A 15,522-nucleotide genomic window follows, 5' to 3' on the forward strand; every position below is an offset into this window, starting at 1 on the left:
ATCAATTGATATTTATTACAGATCAGATGAAGACCAGTCTCATCTGGTGGCAACAAGAGAAGAATCTCCTAAGGTGTCACTCTCTCCTGCAGGTTCATTGGAAAGTTATTACCTCAGACGCCAGTCAGAGGGGATGGGGGGCGACATACCAAGAGTGGGCAGTTCAAGGAGTGTGGAACAGTCGGACACTTCATCTAGTATCCAATGTCTTGGAAATCAGAGCTGCTCATCAAGCATTATGCGCCTTTCTCCCACTTCTCAAGGGACATTCAGTGCTCATGCGATTAGACAACAAGGTGGCGGTTGCTTATATCAAGAACCAAGGGAGCACGAGGAGTATATCCCTAATGGAGGAAACTCTTCCGATAATGACGTTGGCAATGAAGTATCTAACCAATATCTCTGCTGTATACCTTCCAGGAAGTCAGAACCAATTAGCAGACAATCTGTCGAGGGTTCGTTTAGACAACAACGAGTGGTCTCTCCATCCAGCAGTGTTTACACTAATCACGGATACTTGGGGCATCCCAGACATCGACCTATTCGCATCGGAAATGAACAAAAAGGTGCCAGTTTTTTATTCGAGGTTTCCGACTCAAGCGGCTCTAGCATCAGACGCTCTAATTCAGGACTGGGGCTTCAGCAAAGGCTATGCCTTTCCCCCCATTCCTCTGATTCCAAAATTTCTTCGGAAAGTGAGCAATTTCAAAGGAACAATCCTGGCTGTAATCCCGTATTGGCCAAGGAGGCCATGGTTCTCACTTCTTCTAACACTATCTCGAGGAACATTTCTACATCTTCCAGTGTTCCGGGAATTGTTGTCCCAGAGGGATTTCCTGCACCCGAATCCCCAAAGATTAAATTTAAAAGCTTGGAAGTTGAGAGGGATAGACTTCTAATAGCAGGTTGTGATTCCTCAGTGGTACAGACACTTATTGCAGCTAGAAAACCAACTACTAGAGTTCTTTATGATAGAGTTTGGAAAAAATTTCTGCAGTTGGCAGCAGAGGAGTCATTCGATCCGTTAAAACCACAAGTAAAGGACATTTTACTTTTCTTACAAAGGGGTCTAGAAATGAAACTTTCTCAGTCTACCTTAAAGAGTCATGTGTCAGCACTGTCAGCAGTCACTGGGATACAATGGTCCGCAAATATGCTAATAAAACAATTTCTTTCAGCTGCAATAAAACTTAGTCCTCCTATCAAGAGTAGATTTCCTAAATGGGATCTGTCACTAGTCCTGGACTTTATCTCCTCTTCACCTGTCTTCTCTAATACTGAAAAAATGTCAATACAAGATTTAACAACAAAAAACGCATTCTTAATCGCAATAACTTCAGGCAAACGGGTTTCAGAAATCCAAGCACTGGGATGTAGAGAGCCCTATTTAACAGTTTTTGAAAACAGAGTAGTAATGCTTCCACTGGATTCTTTTAGACCAAAAGTTTCTACCCAGTTCCACTTCAATCAGGAAATAACACTATCCAAATATGTGGATCCCGAAGGGAAGGTAAATCCTCACCCATTAGATCCTGTAGACTGTATATGTACATATATTGGTGCTACCAGAGACTTTAGAAGTTCTGATAATTTGCTAATAATACCCTCAGGATATAACAAGGGTAAAGCTGCCACCTCTAGAACTATCGCTAGATGGATTGTGTTGTTTATCAAAAGAGCGTACAAGGACAGGGGGTTGAATCCTCCATCTGAACTTAAGGCCCATTCTACGAGGAGCATAGCTTCCTCCTGGGCGTACTATGGAAAGGTTTCTTTGGACACGATTTGCAAGGCGGCCAGCTGGGCCTCTCATAATACTTTTGTTAAGCATTATAAAATAGATCCAGCATTGTTGTCTGCAGCAGAGTTTGGAAAGGCTGTAATTTCCTCTGCAGTAAATGCAAAAATGTGAATTGTATTCTGTTCTTCTTTTGTTTTGTTATATTAAAATTATGTTTGAGCATCCCACCCAAGTGTTATTATGTTTCATAGTTAGGGCCCACTAGTGCTGCCATGGAGGCACCAGGGGAATCGGAAAATTGTATACTTACCTTCGGTAATTTTCCTTTCCTGGTGCATCTCCATGGCAGCATTGGTTCCCGCCCTTTTTTCGCTCGGACATAGTAATAAGGAATAGGGAGGAGGGGGAATGGCTGCCTTATATCTCCTCCTCTCTGGCAGTTAACTCTTTGAGTACTGTTAGTTAGGAGTCCTATCAGGGCAAAAAACACAAATGTTGCCCACTAGTGCTGCCATGGAGATGCACCAGGAAAGGAAAATTACCGAAGGTAAGTATACAATTTTCCGATACTGCGCAGAAAGGTCACAGTGACGGGGGGCATGATCGAGGACATACGCAGCAGCGCATGCGCAGTGACCATCAACTCGCCGAGTCGCCTGGCTGAGAGACGGGCGCTGCGGGGGACTGGAGCATCGCTGAGTGACGGGGCGGGCACAGGGCGGCTGCAGGGGTGCTGGTAGAGGCCTCAGGTAAGTTTTTTTGTTTTGGGTCCACTTTAAAGTCCATCTCCAGGCTCGGATATACGAATAACATCATCTTAAGATGCTTATCAATGATACAGTTTTGATTGCACAATCTTACCAGACCTATGTAGTAGAAGGATAAACCGAGAATACAGTGTAAATAGATACTTAAAGGACAACTGAAATGAGAAGAGCATGGAGACCGCCATGTTTATATTCTTTTAAACAATACCAGTTGACTGGCATCCTGCTGATCTATTTGGCTGCAGTAGTGTCCGAATCACACCAGAAACAAGCATGCAGCTAATCTTGTCAGATCTGACAATAATGTCAGAAACATGATCTGCTGCATGCTTGTTCAGGGGCTATGGCTAAAAGTATTAGAGGCAGAGGATCAGCAGGACTGCCAGGCAACTAATATTGCTTAAAGGATACCCGAGGTGACATGATGAAATAGACATGGGTATGTACAGTGCCTAGCACACAAATAACTAGGCTGTGTTCCTTTTTATCTTTCTCTGCCTGAAAGAGTTAAATGTCAGGTATGTAAGTGGCTGACTCAGTCCTGATTCAGACAGAAGTGACAACAGTTTGACCCTTACTGATAAGAAACTCCAACTATAAAACACTTTCCTAGCAGAAAACATAAAATAAAACTGTGGAATATCTTAAAAAGTCATTTTTAGGAGAAGGAAGATAGATACAATTGTTTATTTCATGAGTTTATTTTCACTTCGGGTGTCCTTTAAAAGGAAATAAATATGTCAGCCTCCACACCCCTCTTGCTTCAGTTGTCCTTTAAAGAGGCACTGAATCGGAAAAAATATATAATGAATTGGTTGTGTAGTACGGATAATTACTAGAACATTAATAGCAAAGAAAATATTCTCATATTTCTATTTTCAGTTATAAAGTTATATATATATATATATATATATATATATATATATATATATATATATATATATATATATATATATATATATATTTATTTATTTATTTATTTTTAACATTGCATCATTCTCTAATATTTGCAGTTTACACACTACTCAGCATTCTGAATGATTTTACGGAGCAGGCCAGTGAACTTTTGAACTGTTCTCTACAGAAGAAGCCACTTGAGATACTAAGCTTCAGAAGACAGAGCTCTCTGCGACTTTGAAAGTCGTGGAGCTCAATGGCTCTTTTGCATAGATAACAACTGGAGTTTCTTAACTCTTCCTGTACTGGAAACAATATTAGACTTATGTCTCTGCTCCTAGTATTTCTTAGCTGTACTACAAATACAAATCATTGTATCTTGATTTTTTTTTCGCTTCAGTGTCTCTTTAAGGTAATCTCTCATATTACACAGAACTGGTAAGATTGAACAATTCCAATTGTAGCATTAGTGGGCACCTTAAAAGTGCCCTAACATAACTCGATTTTACAAAGAGCGGTTAAGCGATTGACTTTCTTGGGCAATCAGGAACAGTGTGGTCAACTGAAAGTCAATAGACTAGTGGCCTACACACTACACGTGAGATCCTATGAGATTCTCATTCGCTAAGCGATTTGAACAATGTGCCTCCATGCTCTGAAACCAAAAATTGAGTATGAGTTGATCGAAATCATGTGAACAGCAGCTGATTCCTTTACCATTGACCTATATTTACCATCCTGTCCAATCGAGTAAATTGGTTGATTCAACCAGATATATCTGTCAATTTTCATTGAATGAGTAGAATTGAACATAATCGAATCTCTCCCAATCCAATAAAATGATCAATACAATAATTTAATAGTGCAAGGTCATCAGTGAAGGATTCTGGGAAAAACATTCCTCCCATGCTCAGGGAACTGAATGAGAGCGGGAGAATTGTACGCGTCTCCTATTCAGCAGACTGGAGTGAAGACCACTAGCGTTGCCACGCCCAGCAATGGAAATCCTATAAAAATTGCAGATAGGACAAGACTTCGTGTTGCCCATAGCAACCAGATGATTCCAGCTTGTGATTGTAACCATAATAGCAGGATGCTGATTGGTTTGAATCAAGTTTTCCTCAATGAAATCAAAGAAAGATAAAATTTGTGTTACAAGAAGGATTTGGATTCAGAGGCCCAACGTACCGTGGGTGGGGGTGACCCTCTCCCAATCAGAGGCACGTTCTCATAGCGGGGGTTCCCTCCGAACAGAGCTGCCTGGTTCCTGTAAGAAAGAAGACATGGGAAGCATTAGTAACTGGATATACAGGGTGTGGGTATATATAGACTTTTATGGCGGCCACAAGTCAGAGTGGGTGTGGCCCACGCTGCTGCTCATACTCCTGCAGTGCACTATGGGAGTGGGTGTGGCCCACGCTGCTGCTCATACTCCTGGGGTGCACTGGGGGAGTGGGTGTGGCCCATGCTGCTGCTCATACTCCTGGGGTGCACTGGGGGAGTGGGTGTGGCCCACGCTGCTGCTCATACTCTTGGGGTGCACTGTGGGAGTGGAAGTGGCACATGCTGATGCTGATACTCCTGCAGTGAACTATGGGAGTGGGTGTGGCACATGCTGCTGCTGATACTCCTGCAGTGCACTAAAGGAGTGGGTGTGGCCCACGCTGCTGCTCATACTCCTGCAGTGCACTACGGGAGTGGGTGTGGCCCACGCTGCTGCTCATACTCCTGCAGTGCACTATGGGAGTGGGTGTGGCCCACGCTGCTGCTGATACTCCTGCAGTGCACTAGGGGAGTGGGTGTGGCCCACGCTGCTGCTCATACTCCTGGGGTGCACTGCGGGAGTGGGTGTGGCCCATGCTGCTGCTCATACTCCTGGGGTGCACTGGGGGAGTGGGTGTGGCCCACGCTGCTGCTCATACTCTTGGGGTGCACTGTGGGAGTGCAAGTGGCACATGCTGATGCTGATACTCCTGCAGTGAACTATGGGAGTGGGTGTGGCACATGCTGCTGCTGATACTCCTGCAGTGCACTAAAGGAGTGGGTGTGGCCCATGCTGCTGCTCATACTCCTGCAGTGCACTATGGGAGTGGAAGTGGCACATGCTGCTGCTCATACTCCTGGGGTGCACTATGGGAGTGGGTGTGGCCCACGCTGCTGCTGATACTCCTGCAGTGCACTATGGGAGTGGGTGTGGCCCACGCTGCTGCTCATACTCCTGGGGTGCACTGGGGGAGTGGGTGTGGCCCATGCTGCTGCTCATACTCCTGGGGTGCACTGGGGGAGTGGGTGTGGCCCATGCTGCTGCTCATACTCCTGCAGTGCACTATGGGAGTGGAAGTGGCACATGCTGCTGCTTATACTCCTGGGGTGCACTATGGGAGTGGGTGTGGCCCACGCTGCTGCTGATACTCCTGCAGTGCACTATGGGAATGGAAGTGGCCCATGCTGCTGCTCATACTCTTGGGGTGCACTATGGGAGTGGAAGTGGCCCATGCTGCTGCTCATACTCTTGGGGTGCACTATGGGAGTGGAAGTGGCCCATGCTGCTGCTGATACTCCTGCAGTGCACTAAAGGAGTGGGTGTGGCCCATGCTGCTGCTCATACTCCTGCAGTGCACTATGGGAGTGGGTGTGGCCCACGCAGCTGCTCATACTCTTGGGGTGCACTGTGGGAGTGGAAGTGGCACATGCTGCTGCTGATACTCCTGCAGTGCACTAAAGGAGTGGGTGTGGCCCATGCTGCTGCTCATACTCCTGCAGAGCACTATGGGAGTGGAAGTGGCCCATGATGCTGCTGATACACCAGCTGTATGGGAGGGGATGTGGCCTATGCTGCTGCTTATACTCCTGATGCTCTATGGGAGTGGGTGTGGCTCATGCTGCTCCTCATACTCCTGTTGTGCTCTATCGGAGGAGGTGTGGCCTATGCTGCTGTTTATCTCTCCAGCTGTTCTCTAAGGAATAGGGTGTGGCCCATGCTGCTGTTCATACTCCTGCTGTGCTCTATGGGAGGGGGTGTGGCTCATGCTGCTGCTCATCCTTTCTACTGCTGTGCTGTATGGGAGGGGCTGTGGCCCATGCTGCTGCTCATACTCCTGCTGTGCTCTATAGGAGGGGGCGTGGCCTATGCTGCTGCTCATGCTCTCTCCTGATGTGCTCTGGGGAATAGGGTGTGGCCCATAATGCTGTGTATACTCCTGCTGTATGGGATAGGGTGTGGCCCATAATGCTGTGTATACTCCTGCTGTATGGGATAGGGTGTGGCCCATAATGCTGTGTATACTCCTGCTGTATGGGATAGGGTGTGGCCCATGCTTCTACTCATTTTTTTCTGTGCTCTAGGCAGAGTTCCCCAACCCTGTCCTCAAGGCCCACCAACAGTGCATGTTTTACAGGAAACCACAAACATGCACAGGTGAGGTGATTCGTGTGGCACCAGAGCTGTGGATTTCTAAAAAACATGCACTGTTGGTGGGCCTTGAGGACAGGGTTGGGGAACACTGCAAGTCTAGGGGATAGGGTGTGGCCCATAATGCTGTGTATGCTCCTCCTGTATGGGATAGGGTGTGGCCCATGCTGCTGCATATACTCCTGCTGTGCTATATGGCATAGGGTGTGGCCCATGCTGCTGTGTATGCTCCTCCTGTATGGGATAGGGTGTGGCCCATGCTGCTGCATATACTCCTGTTGTGCTGTATGGGATAGAGTGTGGCCCATAATGCTGTGTATGCTCCTCCTGTATGGGATAGGGTGTGGCCCATGCTATTGCTCATACTTCTGCTGTGCTATATGAGAGTGGGTGTGGCCCATGCTGCTGCATATACTCCTGCATGGGATAGGGTGTGGCCCATGCTGCTGTGTATGCTCCTCCTGTATGGGATAGGGTGTGGCCCATGCTGCTGTGTATGCTCCTCCTGTATGGGATAGGGTGTGGCCCATGCTATTGCTCATACTTCTGCTGTGCTATATGAGAGTGGGTGTGGCCCATTATGCTATATATACTCCTGCTGTGCTGTATGGGATAGGGTGTGGCCCATGCTGTCTATGGGGCAAGTGGCCTAACTCAAAAATAACACACTGAACCCAAAAGACGAGAGTAGCAGCAGGAAGCTAAAAACTCGTAAATAACAAAATAAGACTTAAGCCCAGAATGTGTAAATAGTTACAAAACATAACATATGCTATTATTTATAATGCTTAGCAGTGGGTCCACTCTTAATATTTCCTGAAGGCATCATCCTTCAGCGGTTTCGCTGCGTACTCACATATACTCGGCCACTGGCGCGGCAGAGATGGGCGGAGCCGGCGGCTGGAGACTAGCCTGGCTGCCTAGACTGCTGCTGAAGCTGCAGAAGCTCCTGATCTGCGCCCGGTTGGGGTTGTGCACGGCTATCCGTCGTGCCTGAGGGTTAAAGGGGTCCTCCTCATCAAAGTCGTTGTAATCTCTTTCCCTGGAGGAGAAAGTGTTAAACTGTTAATTCAAGACAAACGCAGGGGGCAGAACAAAGGTCTGCTAATAGAGTTAAGTTTGGCCTCTCTCTACTTCAGGTTACTGAAAGCACCACATGGGGACCCCAAATCTACTAACTTGACTAGTTATTGACCATTACATTGTAAAGGGTCTCTTAAGCCTATATAAAAATCATTTACACTCATCTGGGGCTTCTACCAGCCCCCTGCAGCCGTCCCGTGCCCTTGGATGTCACCCACAGAGCCTCCGATCCCCCACCGCCAGTTAGTTCTGCTTCTACCAGCCGCATGCAGCCATCCTGTGCCCTCGCAGTCACCCACAGAGCCTCCGATCCCCCGCCGCCAGCTAGTTCTGCTTCTAGTAGCCCCCTGCAGCCGTCCCGTGCCCTCGCAGACACCCACAGAGCCTCCGATCCCCCGCCGCCAGCTAGTTCTGCTTCTAGTAGCCCCCTGCAGCCGTCCTGTGCCCTCGCAGTCACCCACAGAGCCTCCGATCCCCCGCCGCCAGCTAGTTCTGCTTCTAGTAGCCCCCTGCAGCCGTCCCGTGCCCTTGGATGTCACCCACAGAGCCTCCGATCCCCCACCGCCAGTTAGTTCTGCTTCTACCAGCCCCCTGCAGCCGTCCTGTGCCCTCGCAGTCACCCACAGAGCCTCCGATCCCCCGCCGCCAGCTAGTTCTGCTTCTAGTAGCCCCCTGCAGCCGTCCCGTGCCCTCGGATGTCACCCACAGAGCCTCCGATCCCCCGCCGCCAGCTAGTTCTGCTTCTAGTAGCCCCCTGCAGCCGTCCCGTGCCCTCGGATGTCACCCACAGAGCCTCCGATCCCCCGCCGCCAGCTAGTTCTGCTTCTAGTAGCCCCCTGCAGCCGTCCCGTGCCCTCGGATGTCACCCACAGAGCCTCCGATCCCCCGCCGCCAGCTAGTTCTGCTTCTAGTAGCCCCCTGCAGCCGTCCCGTGCCCTCGGATGTCACCCACGGAGCCTCCAATCCCCTGCCGCCAGCTAGTGTTGTTTTCGGCCGACAGGCTCACTGCACCTGCATAGGCCTGGCCACACGTCTCCTTCCTCACATTCCTGTCTGCAATAGCACTATTGCATATGGGAACGCGAAGAAGACTACATGTCGCCGGGCCTATCGGCAAATCGAAAGTAGCTGGCGGCGGGGACAGAAGGATCCATGAGCAACTGTGAGCAGGGGGTTGGTAGAAGCCGCAGGTGAGTAAAAAAATTTTTTTTCTAGGCTTAAAGGGAACCAGAGATGAAGCACCCTCATGTATTTACCATATAGATCAGTGGGAACATTAGAGAAAACACCTACCATGCTTTCTGTTTCATTCTTCACTGCTCAGCCTGCTTGTTTTCAGCCCTGATAAAATCCCCGACTGAGCATTCAGTCTGGCTTTGCTATAATGACTCAGCTATAATGATTCCTGAGCAGAGCCAGCAGGGGGCAGGCTTGGACTTGAAAATACATGACAGAACACAGACTGAGCTATAAATATTCCTGAGCAAAGCCAGACTGAATGCTCAATCAGGGATTTATCAGGGCTGATTAGAAGCAAGCTGAGCAGTGCAGAATGAAACAGAGAGCAGGGTAGGTGTTTTCTCTAATGTTCCCACTGATATATATTGTAAAATACATGAGGTGCTTCATCTATGGTTCACTTTAAGTGTCCCTTTACTCTATCTCTGGGAACAGGCGGACACCAGAGGTTACGTATGATAAAAGGGAAGAGTTGATAGTGGTAGGGGCCACAAATATCTCTCAACAGTGCCACCTTTTAACATTTGACAGGTTTATTGTCAGCAGGGCTGCAGAGAATGGAATCTTCCTCTTCACTTGGTTGATTCCAACTGAGAAGACTTCTAATTGCCTGTTTCTAACACAGACTCCTCCCCCTTCACAAGGTCTATTTCACCTGATAAGCTATTACTTCACTAGCTTATGGCAATAGGAAGTCTTGTTTGTTGGAAGAGACCGACTAAAAAGGGAGATCCCAGTTCCTGGCAGGCGGCTCACTCACAGATCAGGGGCTGATGGTATTTATGACACCACTGCTTAGCCAATCATTGTTGGCTGATGGACAAGCCAATCAGAAAGCAGGGTATGGACAGTTACTAGTCACTGCTAGGAACCATGGGAAGTGTAGTTCTGTGTCGGAGATTACAATGTGAAATAATGGTCTCACCTTGCCAGGATGAGCTTCCAGGCTTTTGGCACAGCTCCTGCCATGGCGGTGAATGCCAACGCTGCCAGGAGAGAGAACAGGCCCAGATAGAGGAGGCCTTCCACCCCATCATAGCAGATGCCGATGAGAGCTTCCAAATAGTCCTGCAGAAGGGGAGGAACAACACGAAACTCAGGAGGGAAGCAGTGCATGCAGGGAAATCTGACAACTTTCTTGTGTTATGCTGGGAATACACGGTTCGATTCTGAGCCACTTAGTTGGCTCGATAGATAATTTCCGACATGTCCGATCTCCCGCCCGATTGTTTCCACGCTCGATTCTGCATTGAAGACAATGCAAAAAGATAAGAAAAACGAGCGGAAGATAAGAGTATCGCCTGCAGAATCGAGCGGGAGAATCGCGCCGTGTATGCCCTGCATTAGATGTCACCCTCATAAAAATAGAGCCACCAAGACGTTTATACACAGAGCCAGTTCAGGGAACAACAGATTAACAGAATTTAGCGGTCATTAAAAGACGAAAAATTGCTAATACATATATACATATAAAATGTAAATGTTTCCATTGTACAAAGCATTATAGATGACCTTTTTCCTATGTTGCTGTCTCTTATGCAGGGACGGTTGCAAGCGGGTATCTTGCCCCAGGCGCAGTTTGTTGAATTCTTAAAAAGGCGGCAAAATAAATGGCAGTTTAGGCGCCAAAACCTGACCTTTAGGCGCCAAAACCTGACCTTGCCCCAGGCGCAACTTGGTCTTGATCCGTCCCTGCTCTTATGCTGGGCACACACCATACAATTTTCTGGCAGATTTACTTGCCAGATCCATTATTTCCAACATGTCCGATCTAAATTTCGAACAATTTTCCGATCGATTCTCGTTCAGTTCTATGAACATAGATCAAAAAAAATGATTGGAAAATCGAAAAATCGAAATTCAGATCGGACATGTTGGAAATAATCGATCTGGCAGGTAAATCTGCCAGAAAATTGTATGGTGTGTATCTAGCATTACAAAAGGTAGTAAAAAGCTAACCGGTCTGACAGATGTTGGACTAATCCACCTCATCATGGGGAATTCTCTGCACTACCTTTATTCTTTACAAAAGCACTCCCACGGAAATAATCTATACAAAGATGTCAGCCAGTTCCCCTACTCGTTTGCACACTATTATGGCAATTGGCCTGAGCACCTACAGTTCAGCAAGTGCTTTTGTAAATGCAGAAAAGTCTAAGAATTCCCCATGATGCAACAGACTAGTCTAAAACCTGACAGATGTGTCAGATTTTCACTACCTATTGTAAGTCACAGCAACATAGAAAAAAGGTAAAATATAGTTCATTGTCCTTTGCAGTAGAGCTAGAACTGGCAAGTTCAGCACTGCCCTGCCAGTCCCTTCACTCTCTGCTGCCTTTGCCATAAATGCACTGAATGTGTAGGCCTGACCCCCTTCCCATTTCACAAGGAGCTAGGATCACGTAGATGTTGCCTGGTTCCGCCAGAAATTTCTGGGCCCCATACAACCCCCCTTCCCCCCCCAACACACAAGCACAAATTGACCAATTGCTCACCTTTAATAAGATCCTCTCCCCCCTTAATTTCTAATGTGGAGGAGGCAGCAGATGGTTTCACCCCAAGCATCCCCCCCTACCCCCACAGCGATATCCCTCCCCCCCTAACTTCCACTGCAGACCAGAGTGAGTGGCATTTGCAACTCCCCCACCTGAGTGGCAGTACAACACGTGTCCAAGATGCAGTATGTGATCGGCAGCACCCGCGATGTGCACCCGTAGGAGAAGGGGGCGGGCAATGTGTAATGTGTTAGGCCCAGCCTCGTCTCGGGGGGAGAGTGCCACAGTTCGGGCCGCAGCCTCACCTCTGGCACCATTCTAACGTCCCTCCTGTGATGCCCTATTGGCGGCCCTGGTTCAGGCCATAGCTTGTTGCCATACACACAGCCAAGCAAATGTTTATATTTACTGCCTATTATATAGCAGATAAGCATGCGTATTCTGATTGGCTGCCCTGTGCAGCAGACACAGCCCCATGGCTCACCTTGTGGAGTCCTCGGCAGTCCAGCAGAGCTGTAAGCTGGTGCAGGTTAGATTCGGAGGAGTTAAGCAGAAGCTGGATGCCCAGGAGGTCTTTCTGAAAAGGACAACAATGCCCAGATCATTCACTGACAATAACTCTACCCAGTCTTTATCAATTAATAACTTCATCCTATCCTGCTCTGTTCAAAGCTGAATAAATGTGTTTTGGAGGACTTAGGGAGTGGAAGGGAACCTGAACTGAGAGATACGGAGGCTGCCATCTTTATTCCGTAATAAACAATGCCGGTTGCCTGACATCTGTGCTGATGCTCCGCCTCTCATACTGTAAGTCACTGGCCCCGGAATGAGCATGCAGAGTAGATGCTGTGCCTCTGGTGTGACCTCACTGGCTGCATGCTTGTTCCAGGTTTCTCTATTCCAGGGGTGTCCAAACCTTTTAGGCCAAGGGCCATATTGACGTTCCTGAGAGAGCTAGGGGGCCGGACTAGCAAAATTAGACACAATTTTTGCTGATTAGGTACACTAAATACCTATGACATTTAATACCTATTATTATAATTTAGTATTTATATAGCGCCAACATCTTCTGCAGCACTGTACAGAGTATATTGTCTGGTCATTAACTGCCCCTCAGAGGAGCTCACAATCTAATCCCTACCATAGTGATATGTCTATGTATGTATTGTATAGTGTATGTATCCTGTAGGACCAATTCAGGAGGATACGGATTACCGTATTTTTCGGACCATAAGACGCACCTAGATTTAGAGAACAAAAAACAGGGAAAAAACATTCTAAACCTGGTGCGTCCGTGGTCCAGGAGCATTCTGTGGCGCTGTCTCTCCAGCACACCTCAGCAAATGCAATCCTGGCTGCTCCTCTAGCTGAAGTAACGACCACTGACCCCATTGTCTATTTCCTAGAACTTCAAAGTGAACAGGGACTGTAGGTGATGTCAGAGCTGTAAGCAAAAATCATTCATGTGGCTCAGATACTACAATTACCTATTTTATTCATTAAATGGTTTTCTGGGATGCAGTTGCACATTGAAATGCATGTGGCAGCAGCTAAGCTAATCCTCACATCAAATGCAGACTAAGTGACTGCCTGTTGCCCCCGATTCCATCCATAGAAATCGCTACTAGCCACCAGCATGACCCAGGCGCATATGTAAACTCTGTGCATATAGTGCCCTGGTTAGGATTGGAAACAGGGACCCAGCGCTGAAAGGCAAGTGTGCTAACCACTAAGCCACCATTCTTCATAATGTGTGCAGTTATCGGCTGCTAATCAGTGGCTGTTACTGCTGGTGGCATAGAAGTGGCTGCTAAACAGTGGCTGTTACTGCTGGTGGCACAGTGGCGGCTGCTGATCTGTTGCTGTTACTGCTGCTGGCACAGTGGCAGCTGCTAATCAGTGGCTGTTACTGCTGCTGGCACAGTGGCGGCTGCTAATCAGTGACTGTTACTGCTGCTAATCAGTGGCTGTTACTGCTGCTGGCACAGTGGCAGCTGCTAATCAGTGGCTGTTACTGCTGCTGGCACAGTGGTAGCTGCTAATCAGTGGCTGTTACTGCTGCTGGCACAGTGGCAGCTGCTAATCAGTGGCTGTTACTGCTGCTGGCATAGTGGTAGCTGCTAATCAGTGGCTGTTACTGCTGCTGGCACAGTGGCAGTTGCTAATCAGTGGCTGTTACTGCTGCTGGCATAGTGGTAGCTGCTAATCAGTGGCTGTTACTGCTGCTGGCACAGTGGCGGCTGCTAATCAGTGACTGTTACTGCTGCTAATCAGTGGCTGTTACTGCTGCTGGCACAGTGGCAGCTGCTAATCAGTGGCTGTTACTGCTGCTGGCACAGTGGTAGCTGCTAATCAGTGGCTGTTACTGCTGCTGGCACAGTGGCAGCTGCTAATCAGTGGCTGTTACTGCTGCTGGCATAGTGGTAGCTGCTAATCAGTGGCTGTTACTGCTGCTGGCACAGTGGCAGCTGCTAATCAGTGGCTGTTACTGCTGCTGGCATAGTGGTAGCTGCTAATCAGTGGCTGTTACTGCTGCTGGCACAGTGGCGGCTGCTGATCTGTTGCTGTTACTGCTGATGGCACAGTAGCGGCTGCAAATCAGTGACTATTACTGCTGCTGGCACAGTGGCGGCTGCTAATCAGTGACTGTTACTGCTGCTAATCAGTGGCTGTTACTGCTGCTGGCACAGTGGCAGCTGCTAATCAGTGGCTGTTACTGCTGCTGGCACAGTGGCAGCTGCTAATCAGTGGCTGTTACTGCTGCTGGCACAGTGGCGGCTGCTAATCAGTGGCTGTTACTGCTGCTGGCACAGTGGTGGCTGCTAATCAGTGGCTGTTACTGCTGCTGGCACAGTGGTGGCTGCTGATCTGTGGCTGTTACTGCTGCTGGCACAGTGGCGGCTGCTAATCAGTGCCTGTTATTGCTGCTAATCAGTGGCTGTTACTGCTGTTGGCACAGTGGCAGCTGCTAATCAGTGGCTGTTACTGCTGCTGGCACAGTGGCAGCTGCTAATCAGTGGCTGTTACTGCTGCTGGCACAGTGGCAGCTGCTAATCAGTGGCTGTTACTGCTGCTGGCACAGTGGCAGCTGCTAATCAGTGGCTGTTACTGCTGCTGGCACAGTGGCAGCTGCTAATCAGTGGCTGTTACTGCTGCTGGCACAGTGGTGGCTGCTAATCAGTGGCTGTTACTGCTGCCGGCACTGTGGTGGCTGCTAATCAGTGGCTGTTACTGCTGCCGGCACTGTGGTGGCTGCTAATCAGTGGCTGTTACTGCTGCTGGCACAGTGGTGTCTGCTAATCAGTGGCTGTTACTGCTGCTGGCACAGTGACAGCTGCTAATCAGTGGCTGTTACTGCTGCTGGCACAGTGGTGGCTGCTAATCAGTGGCTGTTACTGCTGCCGGCACTGTGGTGGCTGCTAATCAGTGGCTGTTACTGCTGCTGGCACAGTGGCGGCTGCTAATCAGTGGCTGTTACTGCTGCTGGCACAGTGGTGGCTGCTAATCAGTGGCTGTTACTGCTGCCGGCACAGTGGCGGCTGCTAATCAGTGGCTGTTACTGCTGCTGGCACAGTGGTGGCTGCTAATCAGTGGCTGTTACTGCTGCTGGCATAGTGGTGGCTGCTAATCAGTGGCTGTTACTGCTGCCGGCACAGTGGCGGCTGCTAATCAGTGGCTGTTACTGCTGCTGGCACAGTGGTGGCTGCTAATCAGTGGCTGTTACTGCTGCTGGCACAGTAGCAGCTGCAAATCAGTGGCTGTTACTGCTGCTGGCACAGTGGCAGCTGCTAATCAGTGGCTGTTACTGCTGCTGGCACAGTGGAGGCTGCTAATCAGTGGCTGTTACTGCTGCCGGCACTGTGGTGGCTGCTAATCAGTGGCTGTTAC

General features: G+C 48.8%; 1 protein-coding gene across 6 annotated transcripts in view; it reads right to left on the minus strand.

Annotated features, from left to right (window-relative positions):
- TTYH2 (tweety family member 2) overlaps positions 1-15,522 on the minus strand; it is a 170,255-nt gene that overhangs the window by 22,674 nt on the left and 132,059 nt on the right. For all 6 annotated transcript variants that reach the window (XM_068262559.1, XM_068262563.1, XM_068262564.1 and 3 more), the window contains 4 exons: positions 12,119-12,211; positions 10,065-10,207; positions 7,674-7,859; positions 4,594-4,672 (listed from right to left, as the gene is read on the minus strand). In XM_068262559.1, coding sequence (XP_068118660.1) covers positions 4,594-4,672; positions 7,674-7,859; positions 10,065-10,207; positions 12,119-12,211 — 501 coding nt within the window. The remainder of the gene's footprint in view (positions 1-4,593; positions 4,673-7,673; positions 7,860-10,064; positions 10,208-12,118; positions 12,212-15,522) is intronic.

This window comes from Hyperolius riggenbachi, chromosome 12 (assembly GCF_040937935.1).
Source record: "Hyperolius riggenbachi isolate aHypRig1 chromosome 12, aHypRig1.pri, whole genome shotgun sequence".
Taxonomy (NCBI): Eukaryota; Metazoa; Chordata; class Amphibia; order Anura; family Hyperoliidae; genus Hyperolius; species Hyperolius riggenbachi.